Raw genomic sequence first — 23,972 nt, forward strand, 5'->3', positions numbered from 1 at the left:
GTTAATTTAAAGCGCACGTCGCGTTGTGCAGGCGGCAAAAAATGAAAATCTACGCCCAGATTGAATTAAATATCAAGTATACGCGGCGTTGAACGGCGTGCAAGTTTTTTTTTTTACATAGCCTGTGCATGTGCGTGAGTGTGAATTGTTATTTGGCCTTCTGTGTACGTTCGCTTCATAAGCATAATGTCATAACAGTGTGCATGTGTGTGTGTCTGTGTGCACGCTTTGTTCAACATTAACGCGTTCCTTTGGCAGGGCAAATAAATTGTGTGCTTAAAAATTATTGGCATGCCTAAAATGAACGAAGGATTGCAAATGCTGACATGGGTTCCTTAGAAAATGTCTGAATAAAAAATAAAAAAAAACAACTACGTATTTTCGCTTTGAAAATTTTGGGTTTTCCAAAGATAAACCATTGATAAAGGATTTGATGAGGCGCAGCTAAATAAAAGACGGTTAAAATAATGAGTGCGTCTTGATATACGATCGGTTTAGTTATCGATCGTGTATATAATTGAATTTACTTTACTCAGAACAATGTGAAATTTGAAACAGTCGATGGTATTGATACTGACTGTTAAAACAGTTAAGTGGAAAACTATTACTGGCTGCACGTAAATGGAATCTGAGAAGGATGCTACAAAAAATTAATGCCTAATTTTATATACAAATTAATTAAATTTAACCCAAAAGGTATGTCATGTCAGACTAATGCTTGTAATTTTGTATAAAAAGCAAGCCAAATTTTATTATCTAACTTTTTGGTTAAGTGACCTAAGCCATTTGACAGGCACTTTGACCCAAATATTCTCTTAACTTTTCAATCTGCCAACGAAAATGAAAAGTATTGACATGACATTGCGACAATATTAATTCGATTCAATTATGGGCAACAGTTTCTACTTCTTTCAATTTTTGTTGTCATCTCTTGACAGTTGCCCTTCAAATTTTTTTGTATAAGAAAGTTTGCAGAGCACAATATGAGAAATTAAAAAAATGTTGTCCCATTTTCCATTTTCTTTGTGAAATCGTTGTTATTGTTGTCAGTTGTTATTTGGCATTTTAAAGTAGCATAATAAAATGTGAAACAAATGCAGTGCACACGTTCAGCTATGCGAGTGCCGCAAAGGACAGCTAACCATGGCCAAAAACTGGCTGACAGAATGCTGCGGTGTGAGCGAAACAGATGCATAAGGTTATACGTGTGTGTGTTGTGTTTGTATGTGTGTGTGTTTGAGATGTGTGTGTGTGTATTTTGGATGCCTGTGCGTGGCGCATATTCATTTATTTTATTTTTCGTTACTTTTTGCGCTGACTAGCTAAAAAATATCTACCTAAGCCATGAAATATGTTGTTCAGGCAGACAGATGCACCCCAAACCTATACTCACTTACTCCTAACTCACATAAAGTAGCAGGAAAAGCAGAAAAAATATTCTGTCTGTCTACTCACAAAGTTTTAAGTTACCCTTAGTTTCCACTTGATGTTTAATTTATATCAAAGCAAGTCAATATAAAAGTAATTTAATTAGAAAGCATAATAATTGAAACTTAAAAAACATTTCTCTTAGGTTTTAAAATAATTAGAATACATTTTTTATATAATTTATATATACAATTTAATTTTAGAAAATTAAGCTATTTTATAATTAAATTATATTTATATATAATTATGAAGTGCATATTTTAGGAATACATATGAAAAAAAATGGAAAATTTTATATTTGCGATATATTTTTCCTAACATCATGCAATTATTTGTGTTAATACATTAGAATATTTAACATGAATTGGTTGTTATTTTTGTGATAAATAAATTGATTTAAGCTAACGTTAAAAATATTTATTATAAATTGAAGAAAACAATTTCAATTGAAATTTAAAGAAGTGGTTGAAGTTGTATTTGAAAGATTAACAGACATGAGTGCACACGTTGAATGGTAGGACATTATAATTCTATTTACTCAGCTGCGTTACAAGCCACATAGATTTGTTATAGTAACCCCTGGAACAGCCTAAACAACAAACACAAGCACACACACACACACACGCATAGGCGAAGTTCTGGCATGACAGCACACAGTGTTACACATTTGTGCTGTAGCCCAAAATGACAGGCTGCCAACGTGGCGTATACGCCATGTGCCGGGTATGTATATACATATATATATATATATAGAGAGAGAGAGAGAGTGATAGAGGGGGCGGTCAAATCGAGACGAGACGAAACGAGACATCGATGGCAAATGATGATGTGTTGCTAATGATGATGATGATGATGATGATGGCAATGATGAAGTCGCTGTTCTTATTCTTGTTGTTGGGATCATTATCAGCGCACATCTTGCGTCTCGGCATCATCTTCTTGTACACATTTTGGCAGACTTCGTCTTTATCTCGACGCGCGCTGAATGCAATGAAATATAGGTCAAAATACAAGTCAAAATTGCAAAACAAATGCCATTTCGCATTTGCTTGTTTATTTCTTTTCGCTGCTCTCAACACAGTTTTCTTTAACTTTCGCCTGCTGCTGCTGCTGCTGCTTGGCTAACTCCTATTTCTCCCATTTCTTCCATTTCTCTCGCTTCTCTCATTTCTCTGCATTCGCATGCAAATAAATTTAAGCGTGCGCTCATTTTGCACGTAATACAAAACTTTTTAACTGCTAACTGGCAAAATGGAAAAGCGGCGCGTGCTGTCGTTTTTCTTTCTATTTTCCTGTTTATTTTTCTTTTTTCCTTAAATGTTTTGTTTTTTTTTTTCGCTCACTTATTGCCACAGTTCGCCTTTCTTAGCCAGTTGCTTGCAAATAATTCTCCCCTTTGTGTACTTGGCATTTGGTCTTGTAGTCTCCGCTTATTGAAGGTAAACGTAAACTAACTGTAAGCTGACTTGATTGCAATTGCCCTGCGGGTGGGTCCGTGTCCGTGTATGTGTGTGATTTGTGTCTGTGTGCCAGTATTTAGTTAAGAGTTGTCGGGCAAGGGTCGCGTTTGAAAGACTTAATCAGTGGCTAAACTGGGACAAGAGACGATTCACTCACAGCTTTAAACTTATCAAGGTTCTTGGAATAATGCCACCTGAATATATCTATAATATATATCCGGACTACGACACTGTTGCTCAGGGTATTATAACTCATGGAAGTAGACTATTGCAATAAGGAATGCTGAATCAGGATTTAAAGTCGATTCGATGTAGGTACTTAAGCTATTGTTATGGAACTTTAAATGGGTTTGTCTTACTGTTGCAGGCAGAACAAATATATATCGGAGCTCTCGTGATCGGACAAGTGTATTTTAAAATTGACATAGAATTGATCGGGTGAAAATTATTTCTTTTATGAGAAACTTTTTTGCTTTCTAAGATAGATTTACTACTATACTTTTCTCCTATTATATTTCTTCTTAAAATTATAATTAATTTTACAGTACATTACATTTTTGAATTTTTACTCAAGCCCTTACCTCTATTTATTGAACTACTTTGGAAGTTAATATATCAATTTCTTTCAATCCCAATTATCAAAATATAAAAGAATATATATTTAACTTGTGCTCAATAATTTAACAACGTATGTCAATGCAAAATTGTTGGAAATGAAAAATGTAATTTAAGGCATAGCTTTTCATTTGCCATGTGATCTGCCAGTCAATTGTCTCTTGCTGGTAAAATACAAACAAGAACTTAAATTTTCCAATGTGTTTGTGGTGCAGTCTTTGTGTGAGTGTGTGTATATGTTTGCGTTTCTATGCAATTATAATTTTTGGGGTGCAACCCAAAATGCAGATTGTTGGCCATTTGTTTGGGCAAATGCTAACTCCAGCTGGAGTGCCTGCAGCGCCCCTCTGCCAGATATCAGCTCGACCAGCTTCCAGCTACCAGTTACCAACTCCCCTTCCCCAATCCGCAAAGCTGCCCCCACTGCCTATCCTAGCTATCTGCAGCTGCTGGCTGCATGTGTAGGCTTTTGGTGACAAATACAAAGCGCTTGTTAAAGGCCAAAAGCGTTGCGTTGGGGCTAAGAATGGCTGTGGCCATGCTTTGGAGTTGTTAGTGTGCACGTGGGTGTGAGTGTGCGTGTGTGTGTGTGCGTGTGTGTGTTTGGCTAACTAAGTGTGTGCGGCCGTACAGTGTTGCGGGCTGTAAAGAGACCAATCGTAAATCAAGGCATGACTACCACGACAACAACAATAAGGATGAGGACGCACTTGAGGGGCGTGCCAAGGCAAATGATGGAGCCAGTGGTCGGGAGGGGGTCCGCCCGGGGTGTTGAGGTGTGTAGTAGAGGGGGTTAGCCCCCCCCTTAGGCTATGGGTAACTCCACTCTATGAGTTGAGTTGCCCTTTGTGGTCCAGAGAGCTGGAGAATGCATTAAAGTTGAGGCACAGGATCAGGCCATGGCTCAAGCTCCATAGTAAACACAAACTTACATATATATATGAAGATATGTATATGTGTATGCATATATGTATATATAGTATAGTCAGTGCTTGTCTATGCAAATATTAAAGTCTGTTGTTGTCGTTTGGTGGCGAAAATTGCGAGCATGACATACTATGGCGAGAGGCTGGAGCGACAGCGAGGGGCATATGGCAAGCAAATGTAAATGGCCAACAGTTGAGGGTGAAATGGCTGGAAGGGGGGGGGGGGGGTGTGTGTGTTGGAAAGGGGGCGGGTGGTATGGGGGTTAGCTATAAAAGGCCATTGCTAAGTGCCTGTCTATAGTGTGCTTGGTGGCCCCTAATGAAAATATAAAGCAAATTAAATATTTAATTTAATCAATGTGTAATGGGACTATAGTTGGCACCAAAAGGATATTAGATTTCCCACAAGAAATCTGTCAGCCGACGCATTTCCCCATGGAAAACATGAAAAATTAAATGAAAATCCCATTTAACAAATATTAGGAGTAATTGTCAATATTTCGCTAGTAGTTACTTTAATTTAAGGGATAACAAATATAATAAACTTTATCGTTATTTGTTTTTTATAATAATAAAATAAAAGTTGTAATACGTGGCATACCAGATAAGAATAGGGATTAATAAGGTATATTTTTATAGGTTAAATAGGTTAAAGGCCAATTCTTGTCAATAACTTAGGATCTATGTTCTTTACTGTTTTGCGGTTCAAGTAGCAACAGTTTATGGATTTTATTGGAATATTATTATTTTTTGATTAACTGTTTAATCTGTTTTTCAATTCAAGCTGGACGAATCGTCTAATATATTCATATATAAATTTCAGAAAAGAGAAACTAAATAAAAGTGCAACAACTTAAAGTTGCAATTACAAGTTGAGCATGCAGCCAATTAAAAACGGAGGCAAAAAACCTGCCAATTAAAACTTTGTGGCGAAAACAACATAAAAACAAAATCAAATTGCGTCAGGGAAAAACTAAAAACTCTAATAAGTGCCGAGGTATTATATAAAAAATTACAAATATAATGGAAAGGAATGGAAAGTAAAGGAACGTGTAAAGGAAGCTGCGCTTCAATGCACATGGAAACATGCGCGTTGATGCCCAACAATGTTGCCAGACAAGGAGCAAGCAAGATGGTCGAGGGGAAGGGGGCAGTTAAGAGAGGAGAGAAGGGGAAATTGCATAGCAGACGACATCTTCATTAAAATCTAATTAGCGCATTGCAAAGCGAGCCAGTTGGTACTTGAAAACTGAGTCCTTGACTTGGCGTTTTGCTGGCAACAGTGGGGCAAGAGCGCACAACCAGGCAGGGATGGGGTGAGCAGCCAGCTGAGCTTTCAGGTGAGCTGCCAGGTGAGCTGCTAGGTGAGCTGCATGCGTAAGCTGCTTAACTTGTGCTGAAATTTAAGCAGCAGCTGCCAGGAGTCAGAAGTCAGCCAGCCAGCCAGCCAGCCAGGAGTAGCTCAGTGCTGCTTAGGAATGTCAGTCATAGCTGTTGTGGAGCCAGGAGCAGCTGCACCTTTCCCATTGTCCTTGCTCTACTTAAATTTGATGCTGCTGCTGCCAACTGCACACGCATGCAGCCAGCCAGCAGGAGGATTGCGGGATTGGGTTTGAGCCTTCGGGGCGACTTCTTGCGCAACATTTTCAAATTCCAGAGTCAACCGCAAAATGAAAAACTTTCTATGGCTGCTGCTGCTGCTCTGCTGCTGCTCGTGCTGTTGGAGCCACACCCCCTGTGCACGCCTTAAATTGTATACATATTGTATATAGATTTTTTTCTTTTTTTCTTTTTGCTGGCAGGACCCTTACATACACACACACACACACATACACATGCGGCTGCTCGCGTATGTCCTTCAGGCGTGCATTGCATTTCGATGTTGCTGCCGGGAGAAATTGCTTTATAAAATGTTGCAAGCTGTGCGGGGAGATTGGTGGCTTTTGTGGGCGTGGCCATCGGCGAGACCATCTTGCTGTTAGCTTTTCTTATTTTTCCCTACCAATTCCTGCTGCGGTTTCCTTGTTTGACATGCTTTTAATTTTCAATACATTTTTCTTTCTCCTTTATTTTTTTTTCTGTTATGCTCAGCTCTCCACCACATTGGCCATTATCGCATTTTAGATTTCTTGAGACGTTGCTAATGGTTTTGATATTTTGAGTTGCTATAAATCATTTTCAATCAGCGGCACATAATAAAAAGCTGCTCCTGCGCTATATATAGATATTCATATATATATATATATATATATATAAATATAGGTAGACGAAAGTTGCGGTATTAATAAATATCTTAGGCAGTCAAGAAAAAGGGTCGAGTTTTACGGCTCAGCTGTTATCCAACTGTTAAGATTACGCTTTTAATTATTGCAAGATAATATGGATTGTTGCTGATTTCTAGAATGACAAATAACTGTTAAAATATTATGATTCCCAATCGTAACAGCAAAATAAATGATAAAAGCAAATTTTAGTTTTGACAGATCGTTCCTTTTGTACACAATTAAATAAAAATATATATTAAATAAAATATATCGATTAAATTTGTTTTAAAAAAATTGTTTATAGATAAATATTGCTAGAACCTTAAATTAAAAAAAAAATGAAGAGAATCTAAGGATATGATTTTATACCCTTGTTGACGTTTGTCTTACGGTTTTGCAGCTATGTGGGAATAGTGGTGAATAGTTTGGTAAAACTTGGAAAACGAATTATTTGCCATACAAAAACTCATTTTTCTACTGATTATTCCATTAGTGCTATATAATAGCTGTATTTTTAGTAAATGCCAGGACTGGTAAAAATAATTTGATAATCGATCGTTCCTATGGCAGCTTTATGATATAGTGGTCTGATCCGGCCAGCTCCGACATATGCCTTTAACACTGCTAAAATAGTTCGCATGGAAGTAGACAGATGTACAAGGCTATTCACATGCAATTCTTTATATAAATGATCTTTATAGTCCAATCATTACCAAATAACAAATGAGGCAGTTATTGGTTGTCTTGCTTCGCAAATGTAGCGACTGGGAAAAGTACATGGGCGATCGTTTAACCCGCTCGTATGATTTGTTTTCCATCCCAACTCGTGACAGTGCTCTGATTTGCCTGCATTATCGGGCTGTCCCTTGGCCCAGATATCTATATTGATGGGTTGTCCGTTCGCAAACCAAATGTGCGCACCCTCTTTGGCCAGATCCGTGCCCGAAGTCCAATATAAATGTTCTATATTCATTGCGCGTATATATCGATTAATTTCATACCATTCGTCGATCGTTTCGATCGATATCAACTCAGCGTCCATGCAACGACACGTTTGGTAAGAATCGAACCAGTTTTTCTGTTTGTTCACCTCGAAAAAGTAAAATCCGTAAGCGATCCTAACGAATGGAGCCGTTGTAAGGTTCGTGTTCGATGGTATATCTATGTGAAATATGCTACAATAAGAAAAGGTTATTTCAGGGTATTCCCTTTCTAAAACTTACCAGGCGTTATAACGGGATGCAATTTATATGTCATACATATGGCGACCAATCCAAAGAACTGCAGAAGACACACGTATTGCCCAGACATTTTTGCTATACTCATTTAAATCTTTCAATACGCCTGGCTTTTTATATCAAAAAATCAAAAAAATGTACTCATTGAAATGGGTAGATAGGGTATATAAGTTTTGTGCAGACCCTTGTCGGGCAGTTGTCCGGAATCTTACGTGAAAGCAAATACCAATGTCGACATTTAAAGCCCAGTCTAGGGTATATCTAAGTCTATTAGTTGTGAAACACAAAGTGAATGTTTATATAGATATATTTTTAAGACGTTTGTTTATCATTAGTTAGCAGAAATTTCGGTACATGCTTATTTACCTTGGTCTACAAACAATTGCGGATTGTGATTTGTAAGATGTGCGAATATTTGGATTTCATTTATAAATATTTTCACTTGCGCATAAGTTTATTATCAAGTTGTTGCTTTGGCAATTATATATTTCAGGTTAATTGGGATCGTGAAACGGAAAACGGGCAGTAACATTATTTTTTTGTATAAATGACTTCAATTATATATTGTAATTTTAACATGCACTTGTCCAAGTCAATATATTGTAGGCAAAAGTTACCATGTAGTTGATCTGCTTTGCAAAGTTGCAGAAGGGAAATGTAAAGGTTTAGAAAATGCTAAATATGTATACATTTTGTTAGCTGCATGTGTAAAAGTCTTTTAACTGATTAAAGATTATTCTGCGGTATTCAGACAACAAATTTTATCCGCTTGGTAGACTTATGCTACTTCCAGCTATCAGAAGCCTTACCAAGAGGCAAATTCAGTTGTCTTTCCCAATATGAAAATTTATGAAATGGCAAAGCCTCTCCTTTCCACTACTTAAATAATTTCCACTGATGAAAATTAAAATAATATATAAGAGGTTTTAAATGCTCACTAAAAAACAAAGATATTTTTGGGACGAAATTCTTTTAGAGTAGACAAAATAACTTGATTTTTGAATGCAGCTAAACATTTCGCATGTGCCTTATTAAGTTTTAATTCTCATATGCCAAACTATGTAGAGATGAAAATACCTTTCGACTTTTCATGCCATCGACTTTGTCGGCATCTATATATATAAATTTTGTATGGTAGATGCTTCCCTCTTAAAAATTACTTGGCTGCTTAATGTGTCTAATTAAATTTCACATGCCGTTGAACAGCAGACAGTTGCCTCGCGCGCTCGCTCTCTCTCTTTTTCGCTTTCAAGTTTGGCTTCATTTTCCTTAGCATTTTCTAGCCAACTTTTCCGCTCACACACACACACACACAGCTAACATACACATGAATCTGGCTGCTACGAGACACGCATTTAGTGGCCATGTTAATGGCTGACACATTTTGCTTTGCTTTTGATTTGATGGCTTGGAGCGCTCTTCACCTCCCTGCACACACACACACACACATAGAGAGAGAGAAAGACACACAGACACATCTCATTCCGAAACATAATCATCTTTCCATTGAACGTGTTGTCATTTGTTTTAATGTTCGAAGGCGCCGGGTAAAATGGTATTTTTATAAGAGATTTGATGAGTTTCTCCCTGTCCTTTTTTCCCATTCTTTTTATGCCATTTTCCGCGAAAGAAAAGACAAAGTCTAGCATACTTTCGGGCGTGGGCTGTAAATTACGTAGCCGCCTGCGTTGGGCAAATGCATTTTATGACTTTTCATGCATTCCCAAAAATGGGCAAACCAATTAGCTGCGTGTGGGCGTGGCTTGGCGCCCCACTTGGCGCCGTTTAACAATTGTCGCATGGCAAAAACGAGAAACTGTCAGTTAAATTATATTTTCGTCGGCATTTGTAATCATCAACGTCCTGGCAGCATATTTCTAGTCTCTGTGTGTCTGTGGGCGTGGCCTTGTGGGTGTGTGTGTGTGTGTGTCTGTACATGTCCCCAGCGAATTAATTAGAAAACTTTTCTTAACTGATTCAGTGCCAGCAGCAGGGACTGAGACACACGCCTTCAAAGAAGCTAGTAGAAGCTGCTTTTTGTGTGGACATACACACACACACACACACACCCTAAGACCAACACACACATTGAGACACTGCAAACATTTGCGGTTCGAGCCAAAATGCAGCTTGGCGCTGCCACAAAACTAAAACTGCATGGGGAAACTCTTTGAGGCATTCATTAGTTCGCTAAAGAAAATGTCATACATATACACCACACAGTCGGCTATGTGTGTGTTATGTGTGTGTGAATTGCAGCAAAAAGAAAGTGGAACAAATACATGTAGCAATCACTGCGCTGTTCGCGTGTGGGTGTGTGTGTGTGTCTTTTAGAGCATTATAAATTCAACATGGGGATTTAAAACGCCCAAATTATGTCCGCTGCATTTGACAGAAGACGGGTTTCATCAATTTCTGTCGAATATTAGCAAATAGTACACGATGACTTTGACTTTTGCGTTTTGGTCAGAATAAAAACTTGGCAGTCCTTAAGGCGATAAGCAAAATGTCAGTGAACTCTGATTGGTTAATGATTGAAAATGTGTATTAAGATTCTCGTATATTGTACAAATTTAACGACAAATAGAATGTTCGATTTATTTAATTTAAATTCACGGCTTGGATTGGAGTGAATCAAATGCGGCTTAGAGCCTTAATAATAATAAAAAGTTTTAACCTTTATCCATGAAAGGTAAAAGTAGTATATTCTTACTCTCCTTACGTAATATCTGATATGCCTTTGAACTTGTGTCATACACTGTCGCTCTCTCTCACTCTTTGTTTCTTATACCTCCTCTCTATTCATTACCTTTCTTTGCGATTCTCATGAATCTAAGTAACGTTAAGAGAAATTTACGCTTAAATTTTCACCAACCAATTCAGAAGAATATAGCGGCGCATAATATAAATTTTAATATTGAATATAATAAACAGTCGCCTCATATAGAACGAAGAAAGTTTGAGATAAATAATGAATTCAGTTATACAAAAGTTGTTATATTAACACTTTTATATAATTACATTTAAATTGGTTTTTATTTTTGCAAAGCTGGTTTCAAATTATTTTTGGCAATTTAATTCGTAAGAATTAAAATTCCTCAGAGCTAAAATTGCTGGTTAACTTCGAATTTGGTGGTAATTCAGACGAATTTGAAGTGCCTCAGGGCGCGGCTGGTAATTCCAGCGATTTGCGTGCGCAATTTAACGCTCAACTAATTGAAATAATTGGCCAATGAAAATCTTATTAAATTAATAAAGATGCATTAAAATCAGTTTAATAACCACTCGAAGAAACGCTGAGTAGCAGTAAATTTGAGTTTAATGCCACGGACATTATAATGGAACGGCAAATGAAAAAATTTTATAACCCTTCAACCCCTTTTTTAATAGCTGCGGGACTACCCCAAATGTTTGGCGCGGTCTTCAATATAAATTTCATAGTTTATTGTTTACTGACAATTGTTTTTATTTTTATTTCCCTTTTGTTTTGCAGCGCTTTAAGGACAATGACATCGAAGTGAAGCGCAAGGATGGCATTATCCTGCTGCGTGAATTAGCGGCCGAGGTGAAGAACTTTATGGACTTCAAGCGTAACGCTGTAATGGTAAGTGGACAAAACCCCCCTCCCTCAACTGTAAGTGCCCACAATTGACAAGTGGCTCAATAGCTCAAAGCGCACGCGACAAACACACACACATACGCACGCACAACAAAAAACACACACACAAAATAATAACAAGAACGCGCCGCTCAGTGGGACACTGGCGTAAAGTGGAAAACAATAAATTGCCGTGAGCCAAAAACAGCCCCAGCAACAACAACAATAAATACAAGTAAAAGTACTCGAGCTGAGAGTGCTCGACTATTAGATACTCTATACATGTAGTCTTATTTTGTTCCAACCCAAATTCGAGGAATATAATGTGAAATGAATGCCACTTAAAATGCCTTCTTCCATTCTTCCACTTTTTGGGCATCAAAATACCAAGTTTTGTGTCTCCGGCTTTTATAATATCAATTAGAAAAAACCAGGTAGCAAATCGATATTTATCGATTTAGAAACAAGAAGCAAATATCGATATTTTACGTAAATTGGATATCGAAACATAAAGCTTAGCTCTAATAGACATTGTGATCGACGGATAGATGAACTCAGTTGACTCGTACCTGGTCCTTATGCTCATAGACTATCGTATTCCTCTTTTATCCATTTGCGATGAGTGCAGGGTATAAGAACATCTCAGGCGCTGAGCAGTTGTCAGCTGAGGGAGAGGCCGACAAATTGAAATTAAAGTGCGCCAGCCACAAGGACAAGTTTTGATGGCGCCCGCAGCTGCTGCGGCTACTACCACTGTTACTGCTACTGCTACTGCTACTGCTACTGTTATGTGTCGCCAATCGCCACCCATTTGCCCATTTGCCGGTTTGCCCATTGGCCGCTGCCAGTTGTCAGCTGACTGTGGTAAGCAGACTCGGCCAGACTCGCGTCTCAGGCGGAATGAACCTCTGCGGTGTTGTGGTCTTTGCCCTGCTCTTTGTGGCTTTCCAGTGTGCGCGTCCGTCCTGCGTATCAATAGACTTCGTTTACTGTCAGGATAATTTGCTGCAGGCGTCGCGATTGCACATTGGCGCAAGCTAGCCGGAAATAAGGGAGGCTATAAGAAACATTTGAGGAAAGGTGGCAGATTTAGAAGAAATATTAAACTGAATGTGTTTACGGGTCGCATAACATTTGCACATTTAAACCGTGAACATTTCAAGTGAACTGTATTATCTTAAAATTAACCTAGTTTAAAAATTAATTGAGTTTTCATTGGCAGTTCGACTGCCTTTCGACCACGGTATCATTTGGCAATGGCCAACAGCACTTTGCTATTAAAAAACGGCAGCTATTTATTTTTTCTTATTTTTTGTGATTGATTGGTGAAGTATCTACGCGGTCCCTTGCGTGGCTCTCTGCCTTGCATGTTGCGCTTTTTTATGGTTAGTTAATTTGCCACATATTCCATTTCTTTGCTAATTTTCTATTTTTTGAGTAGATTTTCTTTAATATGCGCCACCAACGCAGCTCGCATTCATTTCTATTTTCATGCGCATTTTCATTGAATTAAGCGAATGCCAAAAATATTTACAACTTGAGCTGAGCTGCTGTTGGAAAAAAACAAGAACACGTACAGTCATCATTAATAATGCGTGGCAAAACAATTAAATGTTATAATCAAGGCATAAGGGCAACTTTTATATGCACAGTAAATATAGATATATACTCACCATATTATATACCGCATGTCCGCGTTGTATTCATGTTCTCGGCGAGAGCCCATGTCCATGTTTCGCTCATGTGCGTGGGTATACATAAATAATTTTTTATGATTTCCGCAAAATATCGATTTAATTTTTTTGGGTTTCTTTTTTGTTGTTGTTGTGGGTTTATTTGGCGGACGCTTCTGCTGCTTCTTCCGCTCCTTATGGCCAATCCAAACACAAACGTACAGAAACACACACCCACACACATGCATACGCATATTGAGAGAGCGCAGCTGCCGAGCTGCTGCTGTGTTGTCCTGTTGTCCTGCAGTCCGGAAGTTTTGGCCCTGACGCAAAACGCATACGAAGCACCATTAATTAAAAATCAGCCCACATGAACAACAACAACAGCAACAAAAACAACAACAAGAGCGGCAACATCAAAAACAGCAAAATGCCAAATAACATGCACAAACAAACAAATTCATAGTCCACAAGCCAGACTCTCAGATATCCTGAACACAATTTCTATAGAACGTAGATGGGATATAACATTATTTGTGAAATAAACTTGCAGAAATCTTTATACATTCACGACCTAAACAATTACATAAAATATTTTAATACCTATATTAAATTTGTAACATAATATAAAAAATTTAACAAACAACTGCTATCTTCGATGAAATACGCTTGTATAAGTTGTAGGGCAATCATTAGTTATTATTAAATGCGTTACATATTTCATGACAAAATTAATATATCCTCTAAAAGGATACAAAAAAGTGGCTTAGGTAACTAAAAAGCGAGTTTGCGGATTCAAATCTTAAAGGGGCTAGCCACTTTTATTTTGCAGATTTATTTATAAGGTAGGTTGATTACCTTGAACGCACATACTTTTGATTTTAGCCCAATTATATACTACATAATATTGCGAGCATCATCCTAAAGGTTGAATAAAATTTTATTATTAAATATTTACTTTGGCATAGCATACTCTTAACGCCCCTAAAATAGAGATTAAAACTTTTTTAATATTTTTTTTAGCATACTTTGAATATAGTTGAAAACATTTAAAAGAAGGGTAAAAATTTATTTCACTATTTCACAACGTGAAACTTGGAGGCTTTTGAATTAATCGACAGAATTTTATGTTTAAATACTTAGCAATTTATGTTCTTTTTCAGTTTTGTTACCTTGTCTCTTACTTGGACCCACACAAAATACTTAAGAACCGATGTCCCCTTACGAAAGTAGTGCATACGAAAAAGTCCAAGCTGGTACAAAGCCGACGACATTTTTTTGTTATTGTTGTTGTTGGTCTGTGCACAAACAAATAGAAGATTAACCACCAAAATTTTGAAGCATTTATGAAAAACGCCGAGGTGCGCTCCCACACACTCACACACATACACACACACACACACACACACACTAATTGATATACACATAGGGACTTATACACACAAAGGCAAACATGTGCCATTCAATCGCTCGCAACTCTTGAAGTTCAACGAGCAGCAAAAGTGTCGCACATGTGGCTACGCCCCCCCGAAAACGTATCTAAATCTTTGCCCGACGTGATGCACCAAATAAAGGCTTTGGAGACGATTTAGGTGAAAAAGCTGGGGGAAAAGCTGAAAAAGGCAACGCAGATTGCGACTCCAACATAGTTTTTTGGCCGTTATCGTTTTTATACTCTTGCAGAGGGTAGAATTATTTTGTGACGAATTGTGTAACGCATGAGATACTTCATCGCAGACCTTATACTCTTATATTCTTGATCAGTATCAACAGCCCGACAAGTCTTCCGGCTTTAAAGATATCTTGATGAAAATTGACAGAGTTATTTTTCTTTGGTGTATCCTAGGATTGGTCGGTGGAAATTTAAACTCGTGACTTCCAGAATCTTTTCGACATCGGATAACTAAGCCATATGAACAATCGAGAACAAGAGGGTATTCGCTCTTCGGCGTGTAGGATATAGATGGCTTTTCTTGCGATTTGTTTTGCATACGTCAGCTAAAGTTTCAATGGGCCAACGGGGCGTATACGCATTGTGGCAATGGCGAGAGTTTAGTGAGCAACAAAAACAACCAACTGACCCAAGCAGACAATATATAGAACCACACATACGCACATTTTTGTTTTGTTTTTGCATGCGACTTTGCCATTCTATTTATTTATATTACTTTTTTATTTTATACATATTCTTTTGTCGATTAAGTGACCTTTTGTATGGCACTCTGTAGCTGTCTGGCCCGCGGTCATTGTCTGAGGCGGGTTCTGTTGCTTTGGATTTATTGTTATTTGTTTTGCTCACGCAACACACACTTATCACATTATGTTTAGCCACAAAATACTTTCAATTGTGATTTTTAATTAAAATTTGCATTTTAACTTTTGGACAATTGTTAAGGTACAAATTTAATTTAATTTAATGTATGTCTTCAAACATCATTGTATATTAATAGAAAGCGATTGTGCTTCTTTTTCTCGACCCTTCTAGAACCGGAAAATTCTTGCATTAATTGCATTTACAATCCAATCCAATTCATATGCAGTGACTAATAAGTTTTGTATTAGTATTTCATTACAATATGAAACTATTATTTGGCTTCTAAGATAATAATTTTTATCTAGTAACTTCTTTCAATGTTGTTGTGTTTTCAATGGGTTTTGCCCAGAAAAGTTGCATGCGTCATCAATTTATTCATGCAATATAATTCTGGTTTTCGCTTGTGTCAAGTGAAGCAAAGACAAGTTTTGATCATGTACAAGTCAATTATCATTGAAAGCAATATGTTTGGAAAAGTGTAAATAAAAGTGTAAATAACAGGCAGTGGAATGTCTGTCGCTTCGATCTCGGAGACTTTACGATATAGCAAGTTGCTAAGCTATAGAAAAAACTAAATAATAAAAAACAACAGATTTGCATAAGTAAAGCCTAAGAAAAACTTAAAGCAACTTAAAGTAAAGTGACGTTAAATATTCAACTGCATAAAAAATATGGAATTTGCGCGCAGCTCAATGAAAGTGTGCAACAATAATTTCTAGGGGTTAAATCAATTAATACAAATATAATTGATGAAATTGTAATATAAAATTGATATTCTATATATTATATTCCGTGCATTTTAATCTATATACATACATATATGGTAAAGCTACAAGACTCGTATTAATCTGTGTGTTTATATTTCAAACTTGATTCGGGGAATCTCCCCGATGTGATTGCGGTCGCATAGGGCTATACTATGTGTGTTTTATACATAAATATAGAAGTACACGCTGCCTGCCGCTCATTCATTGTTAATCGTGCAAGCTATAAACAACATGGACTTACTTAACAAAATTCTCAACTTGTTGGTTTTGGTCCTCTATGTGGTGTGCTACGTCCTGGGCGCCTGCAACGACGGCTTCTACGCAAGGAATGGCAATTTGGTCATTGACTTAAATAATCTACAAGCGCAATTTGATTGCGTGCAACAGCAGCATCGCGGATAATACATAATAATAATAAAATAATATTGTATTATGAAGTTTAAATAAAAGCTGTACAAGTTTATTTATAAAAGTGTTTGTTATTGCAAGCGTAAACTCGGTTGGAAAATAAAAGCCAATGGCTCACAGAGTAATTTCTCAGTTTATCAGTGAAGTTTTTGGGTTAATGTATTTTTGGCTCGATCCTTACAAAGGATTATGATTAAGCTATCTACTTACAGTGAATCTTTTATAAAAAAAAAAAACAGACGTGCAAAACACATTACATAAACATTTGTATAACCGCTTTTTTGTACGTATGACGTATTAGTCCGATGTGGATAGGTGTTATGGTGCACAACAAAGCTCGGAAATGCCAAGCTAAGTTGGCTAAACAAAAATGTTGTTAATACAAAAACCTAATTGATCATTACTTTGCAATTGTATAATATGGAGAAAAGATTCGGCTGTCCCTGGCATGAAATGTCTGCATAAAAATAGAATATTTTGCAAGTTTAATTAGAATATACCTCAGTCTGAGGGACTTGTTTTATAAAAGAATGCGGTCATAGCTACATTGATTAGAATGTTGGTACTGATCAATAATGTATACATATTCTTAAGAGCAAGCAGATGTACGCATTTTGTGAGAAACTTATTAACTCCTGCAATGGTTGGTCTTTTTCTTCCAATTATTGAACATGCAATGGCGAAATAATTGATAATTCATATCCTATATAAAAATATTCAGAAGCAACATGCATTCGCAAATTCATAAAGTGGTGTTAATTCTCTTCATGAGAATTATCAAAACGATGCTCTGTTGAATTGTTCTGTCATTAGCTTTGATATTATTCAGTGCCATTGTTTGAAATTTGTTGGCCGTAGAAAATTGGGTTTATCGTTATCAATGCATTATATAGCACATCTATGTAAATGTACGTCTAATCTGTGAAACCAATCAAATAATTAGCTACCGTCAATCCATCTATATATTACACGTTATACATCTATTTGTCAACATGCCGGACAAACCAACGGGCAGAGGATTGAGAGAGACAGACAGAGCGAGACACACATTAAGCTGACCCCTAAACAGGGCATTGTCAACATACATGATATTATTTAAACACGCCGCATGGCGCCCGCACAATCGACCATTCAAAACGGCGAAGAGCAGAAAAATATATATGATTGGCAAGATACATTAACAACAACAAGACTGAGTCAAATATTTGGTAAAAACGGCAATCGGCTAGCAAATAATAAATAAATAACAAATAACTCTTGAAGTTCAACGAGCTGCAAAAGTGTTGCACATGTGGCCACGCCCCCCGAAAACGTATCTAAATCTTTGCCCGACGTGATGCACCAAATAAAGGCTTTGGGGACGATTTAGGTGAAAAAGCTGGGGGAAAAGCTGAAAAAGGCAACGCAGATTGCGACTCCAACATAGTTTTTTGGCCGTTATCGTTTTTATACTCTTGCAGAGGGTAGAATTATTTTGCGACGAATTGTGTAACGCATGAGATACTTCATCGCAGACCTTATACTCTTATATTCTTGATCAGTATCAACAGCCCGACAAGTCTTCCGGCTTTAAAGATATCTTGATGAAAATTGACAGAGTTATTTTTCTTTGGTGTATCCTAGGATTGGTCGGTGGAAATTTAAACTCGTGACTTCCAGAATCTTTTCGACATCGGATAACTAAGCCATATGAACAATCGAGAACAAGAGGGTATTCGCTCTTCGGCGTGTAGGATATAGATGGCTTTTCTTGCGATTTGTTTTGCATACGTCAGCTAAAGTTTCAATGGGCCAACGGGGCGTATACGCATTGTGGCAATGGCGAGAGTTTAGTGAGCAACAAAAACAACCAACTGACCCAAGCAGACAATATATAGAACCACACATACGCACATTTTTGTTTTGTTTTTGCATGCGACTTTGCCATTCTATTTATTTATATTACTTTTTTATTTTATACATATTCTTTTGTCGATTAAGTGACCTTTTGTATGGCACTCTGTAGCTGTCTGGCCCGCGGTCATTGTCTGAGGCGGGTTCTGTTGCTTTGGATTTATTGTTATTTGTTTTGCTCACGCAACACACACTTATCACATTATGTTTAGCCACAAAATACTTTCAATTGTGATTTTTAATTAAAATTTGCATTTTAACTTTTGGACAATTGTTAAGGTACAAATTTAATTTAATTTAATGTATGTCTTCAAACATCATTGTATATTAATAGAAAGCGATTGTGCTTCTTTTTCTCGACCCTTCTAGAACCGGAAAATTCTTGCATTAATTGCATTTACAATCCAATCCAATTCATATGCAGTGACTAATAAGTTTTGTATTAGTATTTCATTACAATATGAAACTATTATTTGGCTTCTAAGATAATAATTTTTATCTAGTAACTTCTTTCAATGTTGTTGTGTTTTCAATGGGTTTTGCCCAGAAAAGTTGCATGCGTCATCAATTTATTCATGCAATATAATTCTGGTTTTCGCTTGTGTCAAGTGAAGCAAAGACAAGTTTTGATCATGTACAAGTCAATTATCATTGAAAGCAATATGTTTGGAAAAGTGTAAATAAAAGTGTAAATAACAGGCAGTGGAATGTCTGTCGCTTCGATCTCGGAGACTTTACGATATAGCAAGTTGCTAAGCTATAGAAAAAACTAAATAATAAAAAACAACAGATTTGCATAAGTAAAGCCTAAGAAAAACTTAAAGCAACTTAAAGTAAAGTGACGTTAAATATTCAACTGCATAAAAAATATGGAATTTGCGCGCAGCTCAATGAAAGTGTGCAACAATAATTTCTAGGGGTTAAATCAATTAATACAAATATAATTGATGAAATTGTAATATAAAATTGATATTCTATATATTATATTCCGTGCATTTTAATCTATATACATACATATATGGTAAAGCTACAAGACTCGTATTAATCTGTGTGTTTATATTTCAAACTTGATTCGGGGAATCTCCCCGATGTGATTGCGGTCGCATAGGGCTATACTATGTGTGTTTTATACATAAATATAGAAGTACACGCTGCCTGCCGCTCATTCATTGTTAATCGTGCAAGCTATAAACAACATGGACTTACTTAACAAAATTCTCAACTTGTTGGTTTTGGTCCTCTATGTGGTGTGCTACGTCCTGGGCGCCTGCAACGACGGCTTCTACGCAAGGAATGGCAATTTGGTCATTGACTTAAATAATCTACAAGCGCAATTTGATTGCGTGCAACAGCAGCATCGCGGATAATACATAATAATAATAAAATAATATTGTATTATGAAGTTTAAATAAAAGCTGTACAAGTTTATTTATAAAAGTGTTTGTTATTGCAAGCGTAAACTCGGTTGGAAAATAAAAGCCAATGGCTCACAGAGTAATTTCTCAGTTTATCAGTGAAGTTTTTGGGTTAATGTATTTTTGGCTCGATCCTTACAAAGGATTATGATTAAGCTATCTACTTACAGTGAATCTTTTATAAAAAAAAAAAACAGACGTGCAAAACACATTACATAAACATTTGTATAACCGCTTTTTTGTACGTATGACGTATTAGTCCGATGTGGATAGGTGTTATGGTGCACAACAAAGCTCGGAAATGCCAAGCTAAGTTGGCTAAACAAAAATGTTGTTAATACAAAAACCTAATTGATCATTACTTTGCAATTGTATAATATGGAGAAAAGATTCGGCTGTCCCTGGCATGAAATGTCTGCATAAAAATAGAATATTTTGCAAGTTTAATTAGAATATACCTCAGTCTGAGGGACTTGTTTTATAAAAGAATGCGGTCATAGCTACATTGATTAGAATGTTGGTACTGATCAATAATGTATACATATTCTTAAGAGCAAGCAGATGTACGCATTTTGTGAGAAACTTATTAACTCCTGCAATGGTTGGTCTTTTTCTTCCAATTATTGAACATGCAATGGCGAAATAATTGATAATTCATATCCTATATAAAAATATTCAGAAGCAACATGCATTCGCAAATTCATAAAGTGGTGTTAATTCTCTTCATGAGAATTATCAAAACGATGCTCTGTTGAATTGTTCTGTCATTAGCTTTGATATTATTCAGTGCCATTGTTTGAAATTTGTTGGCCGTAGAAAATTGGGTTTATCGTTATCAATGCATTATATAGCACATCTATGTAAATGTACGTCTAATCTGTGAAACCAATCAAATAATTAGCTACCGTCAATCCATCTATATATTACACGTTATACATCTATTTGTCAACATGCCGGACAAACCAACGGGCAGAGGATTGAGAGAGACAGACAGAGCGAGACACACATTAAGCTGACCCCTAAACAGGGCATTGTCAACATACATGATATTATTTAAACACGCCGCATGGCGCCCGCACAATCGACCATTCAAAACGGCGAAGAGCAGAAAAATATATATGATTGGCAAGATACATTAACAACAACAAGACTGAGTCAAATATTTGGTAAAAACGGCAATCGGCTAGCAAATAATAAATAAATAACAAATAACTCTTGAAGTTCAACGAGCTGCAAAAGTGTTGCACATGTGGCCACGCCCCCCGAAAACGTATCTAAATCTTTGCCCGACGTGATGCACCAAATAAAGGCTTTGGGGACGATTTAGGTGAAAAAGCTGGGGGAAAAGCTGAAAAAGGCAACGCAGATTGCGACTCCAACATAGTTTTTTGGCCGTTATCGTTTTTATACTCTTGCAGAGGGTAGAATTATTTTGCGACGAATTGTGTAACGCATGAGATACTTCATCGCAGACCTTATACTCTTATATTCTTGATCAGTATCAACAGCCCGACAAGTCTTCCGGCTTTAAAGATATCTTGATGAAAATTGACAGAGTTATTTTTCTTTGGTGTATCCTAGGATTGGTCGGTGGAAATTTAAACTCGTGACTTCCAGAATCTTTTCGACATCGGATAACTAAGCCATATGAACAATCGAGAACAAGAGGGTATTCGCTCTTCGGCGTGTAGGATATAGATGGCTTTTCTTGCGATTTGTTTTGCATACGTCAGCTAAAGTTTCAATGGGCCAACGGGGCGTATACGCATTGTGGCAATGGCGAGAGTTTAGTGAGCAACAAAAACAACCAACTGACCCAAGCAGACAATATATAGAACCACACATACGCACATTTTTGTTTTGTTTTTGCATGCGACTTTGCCATTCTATTTATTTATATTACTTTTTTATTTTATACATATTCTTTTGTCGATTAAGTGACCTTTTGTATGGCACTCTGTAGCTGTCTGGCCCGCGGTCATTGTCTGAGGCGGGTTCTGTTGCTTTGGATTTATTGTTATTTGTTTTGCTCACGCAACACACACTTATCACATTATGTTTAGCCACAAAATACTTTCAATTGTGATTTTTAATTAAAATTTGCATTTTAACTTTTGGACAATTGTTAAGGTACAAATTTAATTTAATTTAATGTATGTCTTCAAACATCATTGTATATTAATAGAAAGCGATTGTGCTTCTTTTTCTCGACCCTTCTAGAACCGGAAAATTCTTGCATTAATTGCATTTACAATCCAATCCAATTCATATGCAGTGACTAATAAGTTTTGTATTAGTATTTCATTACAATATGAAACTATTATTTGGCTTCTAAGATAATAATTTTTATCTAGTAACTTCTTTCAATGTTGTTGTGTTTTCAATGGGTTTTGCCCAGAAAAGTTGCATGCGTCATCAATTTATTCATGCAATATAATTCTGGTTTTCGCTTGTGTCAAGTGAAGCAAAGACAAGTTTTGATCATGTACAAGTCAATTATCATTGAAAGCAATATGTTTGGAAAAGTGTAAATAAAAGTGTAAATAACAGGCAGTGGAATGTCTGTCGCTTCGATCTCGGAGACTTTACGATATAGCAAGTTGCTAAGCTATAGAAAAAACTAAATAATAAAAAACAACAGATTTGCATAAGTAAAGCCTAAGAAAAACTTAAAGCAACTTAAAGTAAAGTGACGTTAAATATTCAACTGCATAAAAAATATGGAATTTGCGCGCAGCTCAATGAAAGTGTGCAACAATAATTTCTAGGGGTTAAATCAATTAATACAAATATAATTGATGAAATTGTAATATAAAATTGATATTCTATATATTATATTCCGTGCATTTTAATCTATATACATACATATATGGTAAAGCTACAAGACTCGTATTAATCTGTGTGTTTATATTTCAAACTTGATTCGGGGAATCTCCCCGATGTGATTGCGGTCGCATAGGGCTATACTATGTGTGTTTTATACATAAATATAGAAGTACACGCTGCCTGCCGCTCATTCATTGTTAATCGTGCAAGCTATAAACAATATGGACTTACTTAACAAAATTCTCAACTTGTTGGTTTTGGTCCTCTATGTGGTGTGCTACGTCCTGGGCGCCTGCAACGACGGCTTCTACGCAAGGAATGGCAATTTGGTCATTGACTTAAATAATCTACAAGCGCAATTTGATTGCGTGCAACAGCAGCATCGCGGATAATACATAATAATAATAAAATAATATTGTATTATGAAGTTTAAATAAAAGCTGTACAAGTTTATTTATAAAAGTGTTTGTTATTGCAAGCGTAAACTCGGTTGGAAAATAAAAGCCAATGGCTCACAGAGTAATTTCTCAGTTTATCAGTGAAGTTTTTGGGTTAATGTATTTTTGGCTCGATCCTTACAAAGGATTATGATTAAGCTATCTACTTACAGTGAATCTTTTATAAAAAAAAAAAACAGACGTGCAAAACACATTACATAAACATTTGTATAACCGCTTTTTTGTACGTATGACGTATTAGTCCGATGTGGATAGGTGTTATGGTGCACAACAAAGCTCGGAAATGCCAAGCTAAGTTGGCTAAACAAAAATGTTGTTAATACAAAAACCTAATTGATCATTACTTTGCAATTGTATAATATGGAGAAAAGATTCGGCTGTCCCTGGCATGAAATGTCTGCATAAAAATAGAATATTTTGCAAGTTTAATTAGAATATACCTCAGTCTGAGGGACTTGTTTTATAAAAGAATGCGGTCATAGCTACATTGATTAGAATGTTGGTACTGATCAATAATGTATACATATTCTTAAGAGCAAGCAGATGTACGCATTTTGTGAGAAACTTATTAACTCCTGCAATGGTTGGTCTTTTTCTTCCAATTATTGAACATGCAATGGCGAAATAATTGATAATTCATATCCGATATAAAAATATTCAGAAGCAACATGCATTCGCAAATTCATAAA

At 36.5% G+C, this 23,972-nt stretch overlaps 3 protein-coding genes across 6 annotated transcripts in view; 2 read left to right on the forward strand and 1 right to left on the reverse strand.

The window, feature by feature from the left end:
- The window catches only part of LOC115763353 (voltage-dependent calcium channel subunit alpha-2/delta-3), a 58,981-nt gene that overhangs the window by 18,687 nt on the left and 16,322 nt on the right, over positions 1-23,972 (forward strand). For all 4 annotated transcript variants that reach the window (XM_030705877.1, XM_030705874.1, XM_030705878.1 and 1 more), the window contains one exon: positions 11,425-11,535. In XM_030705877.1, coding sequence (XP_030561737.1) covers positions 11,425-11,535 — 111 coding nt within the window. The remainder of the gene's footprint in view (positions 1-11,424; positions 11,536-23,972) is intronic.
- Positions 7,049-8,121, reverse strand: LOC115763354 (C-type lectin 37Da-like). Its single transcript, XM_030705879.1, has 2 exons — positions 7,917-8,121; positions 7,049-7,854 (listed from the first exon to the last, which is right to left on the reverse strand). Exons 1-2 carry the CDS (start codon positions 8,017-8,019, stop codon positions 7,403-7,405), a joined length of 555 nt encoding a protein of 184 aa, XP_030561739.1. The 5' UTR covers positions 8,020-8,121; the 3' UTR covers positions 7,049-7,402.
- Positions 16,486-16,749, forward strand: LOC115763355. Its single transcript, XM_030705880.1, has one exon. It carries the CDS (start codon positions 16,515-16,517, stop codon positions 16,683-16,685), a length of 171 nt encoding a protein of 56 aa, XP_030561740.1. The 5' UTR covers positions 16,486-16,514; the 3' UTR covers positions 16,686-16,749.

This window comes from Drosophila novamexicana, unplaced genomic scaffold (assembly GCF_003285875.2).
Source record: "Drosophila novamexicana strain 15010-1031.04,08,12 unplaced genomic scaffold, DnovRS2.1 tig00000739-arrow-arrow-pilon, whole genome shotgun sequence".
Classification (NCBI taxonomy): Eukaryota; Metazoa; Arthropoda; class Insecta; order Diptera; family Drosophilidae; genus Drosophila; species Drosophila novamexicana.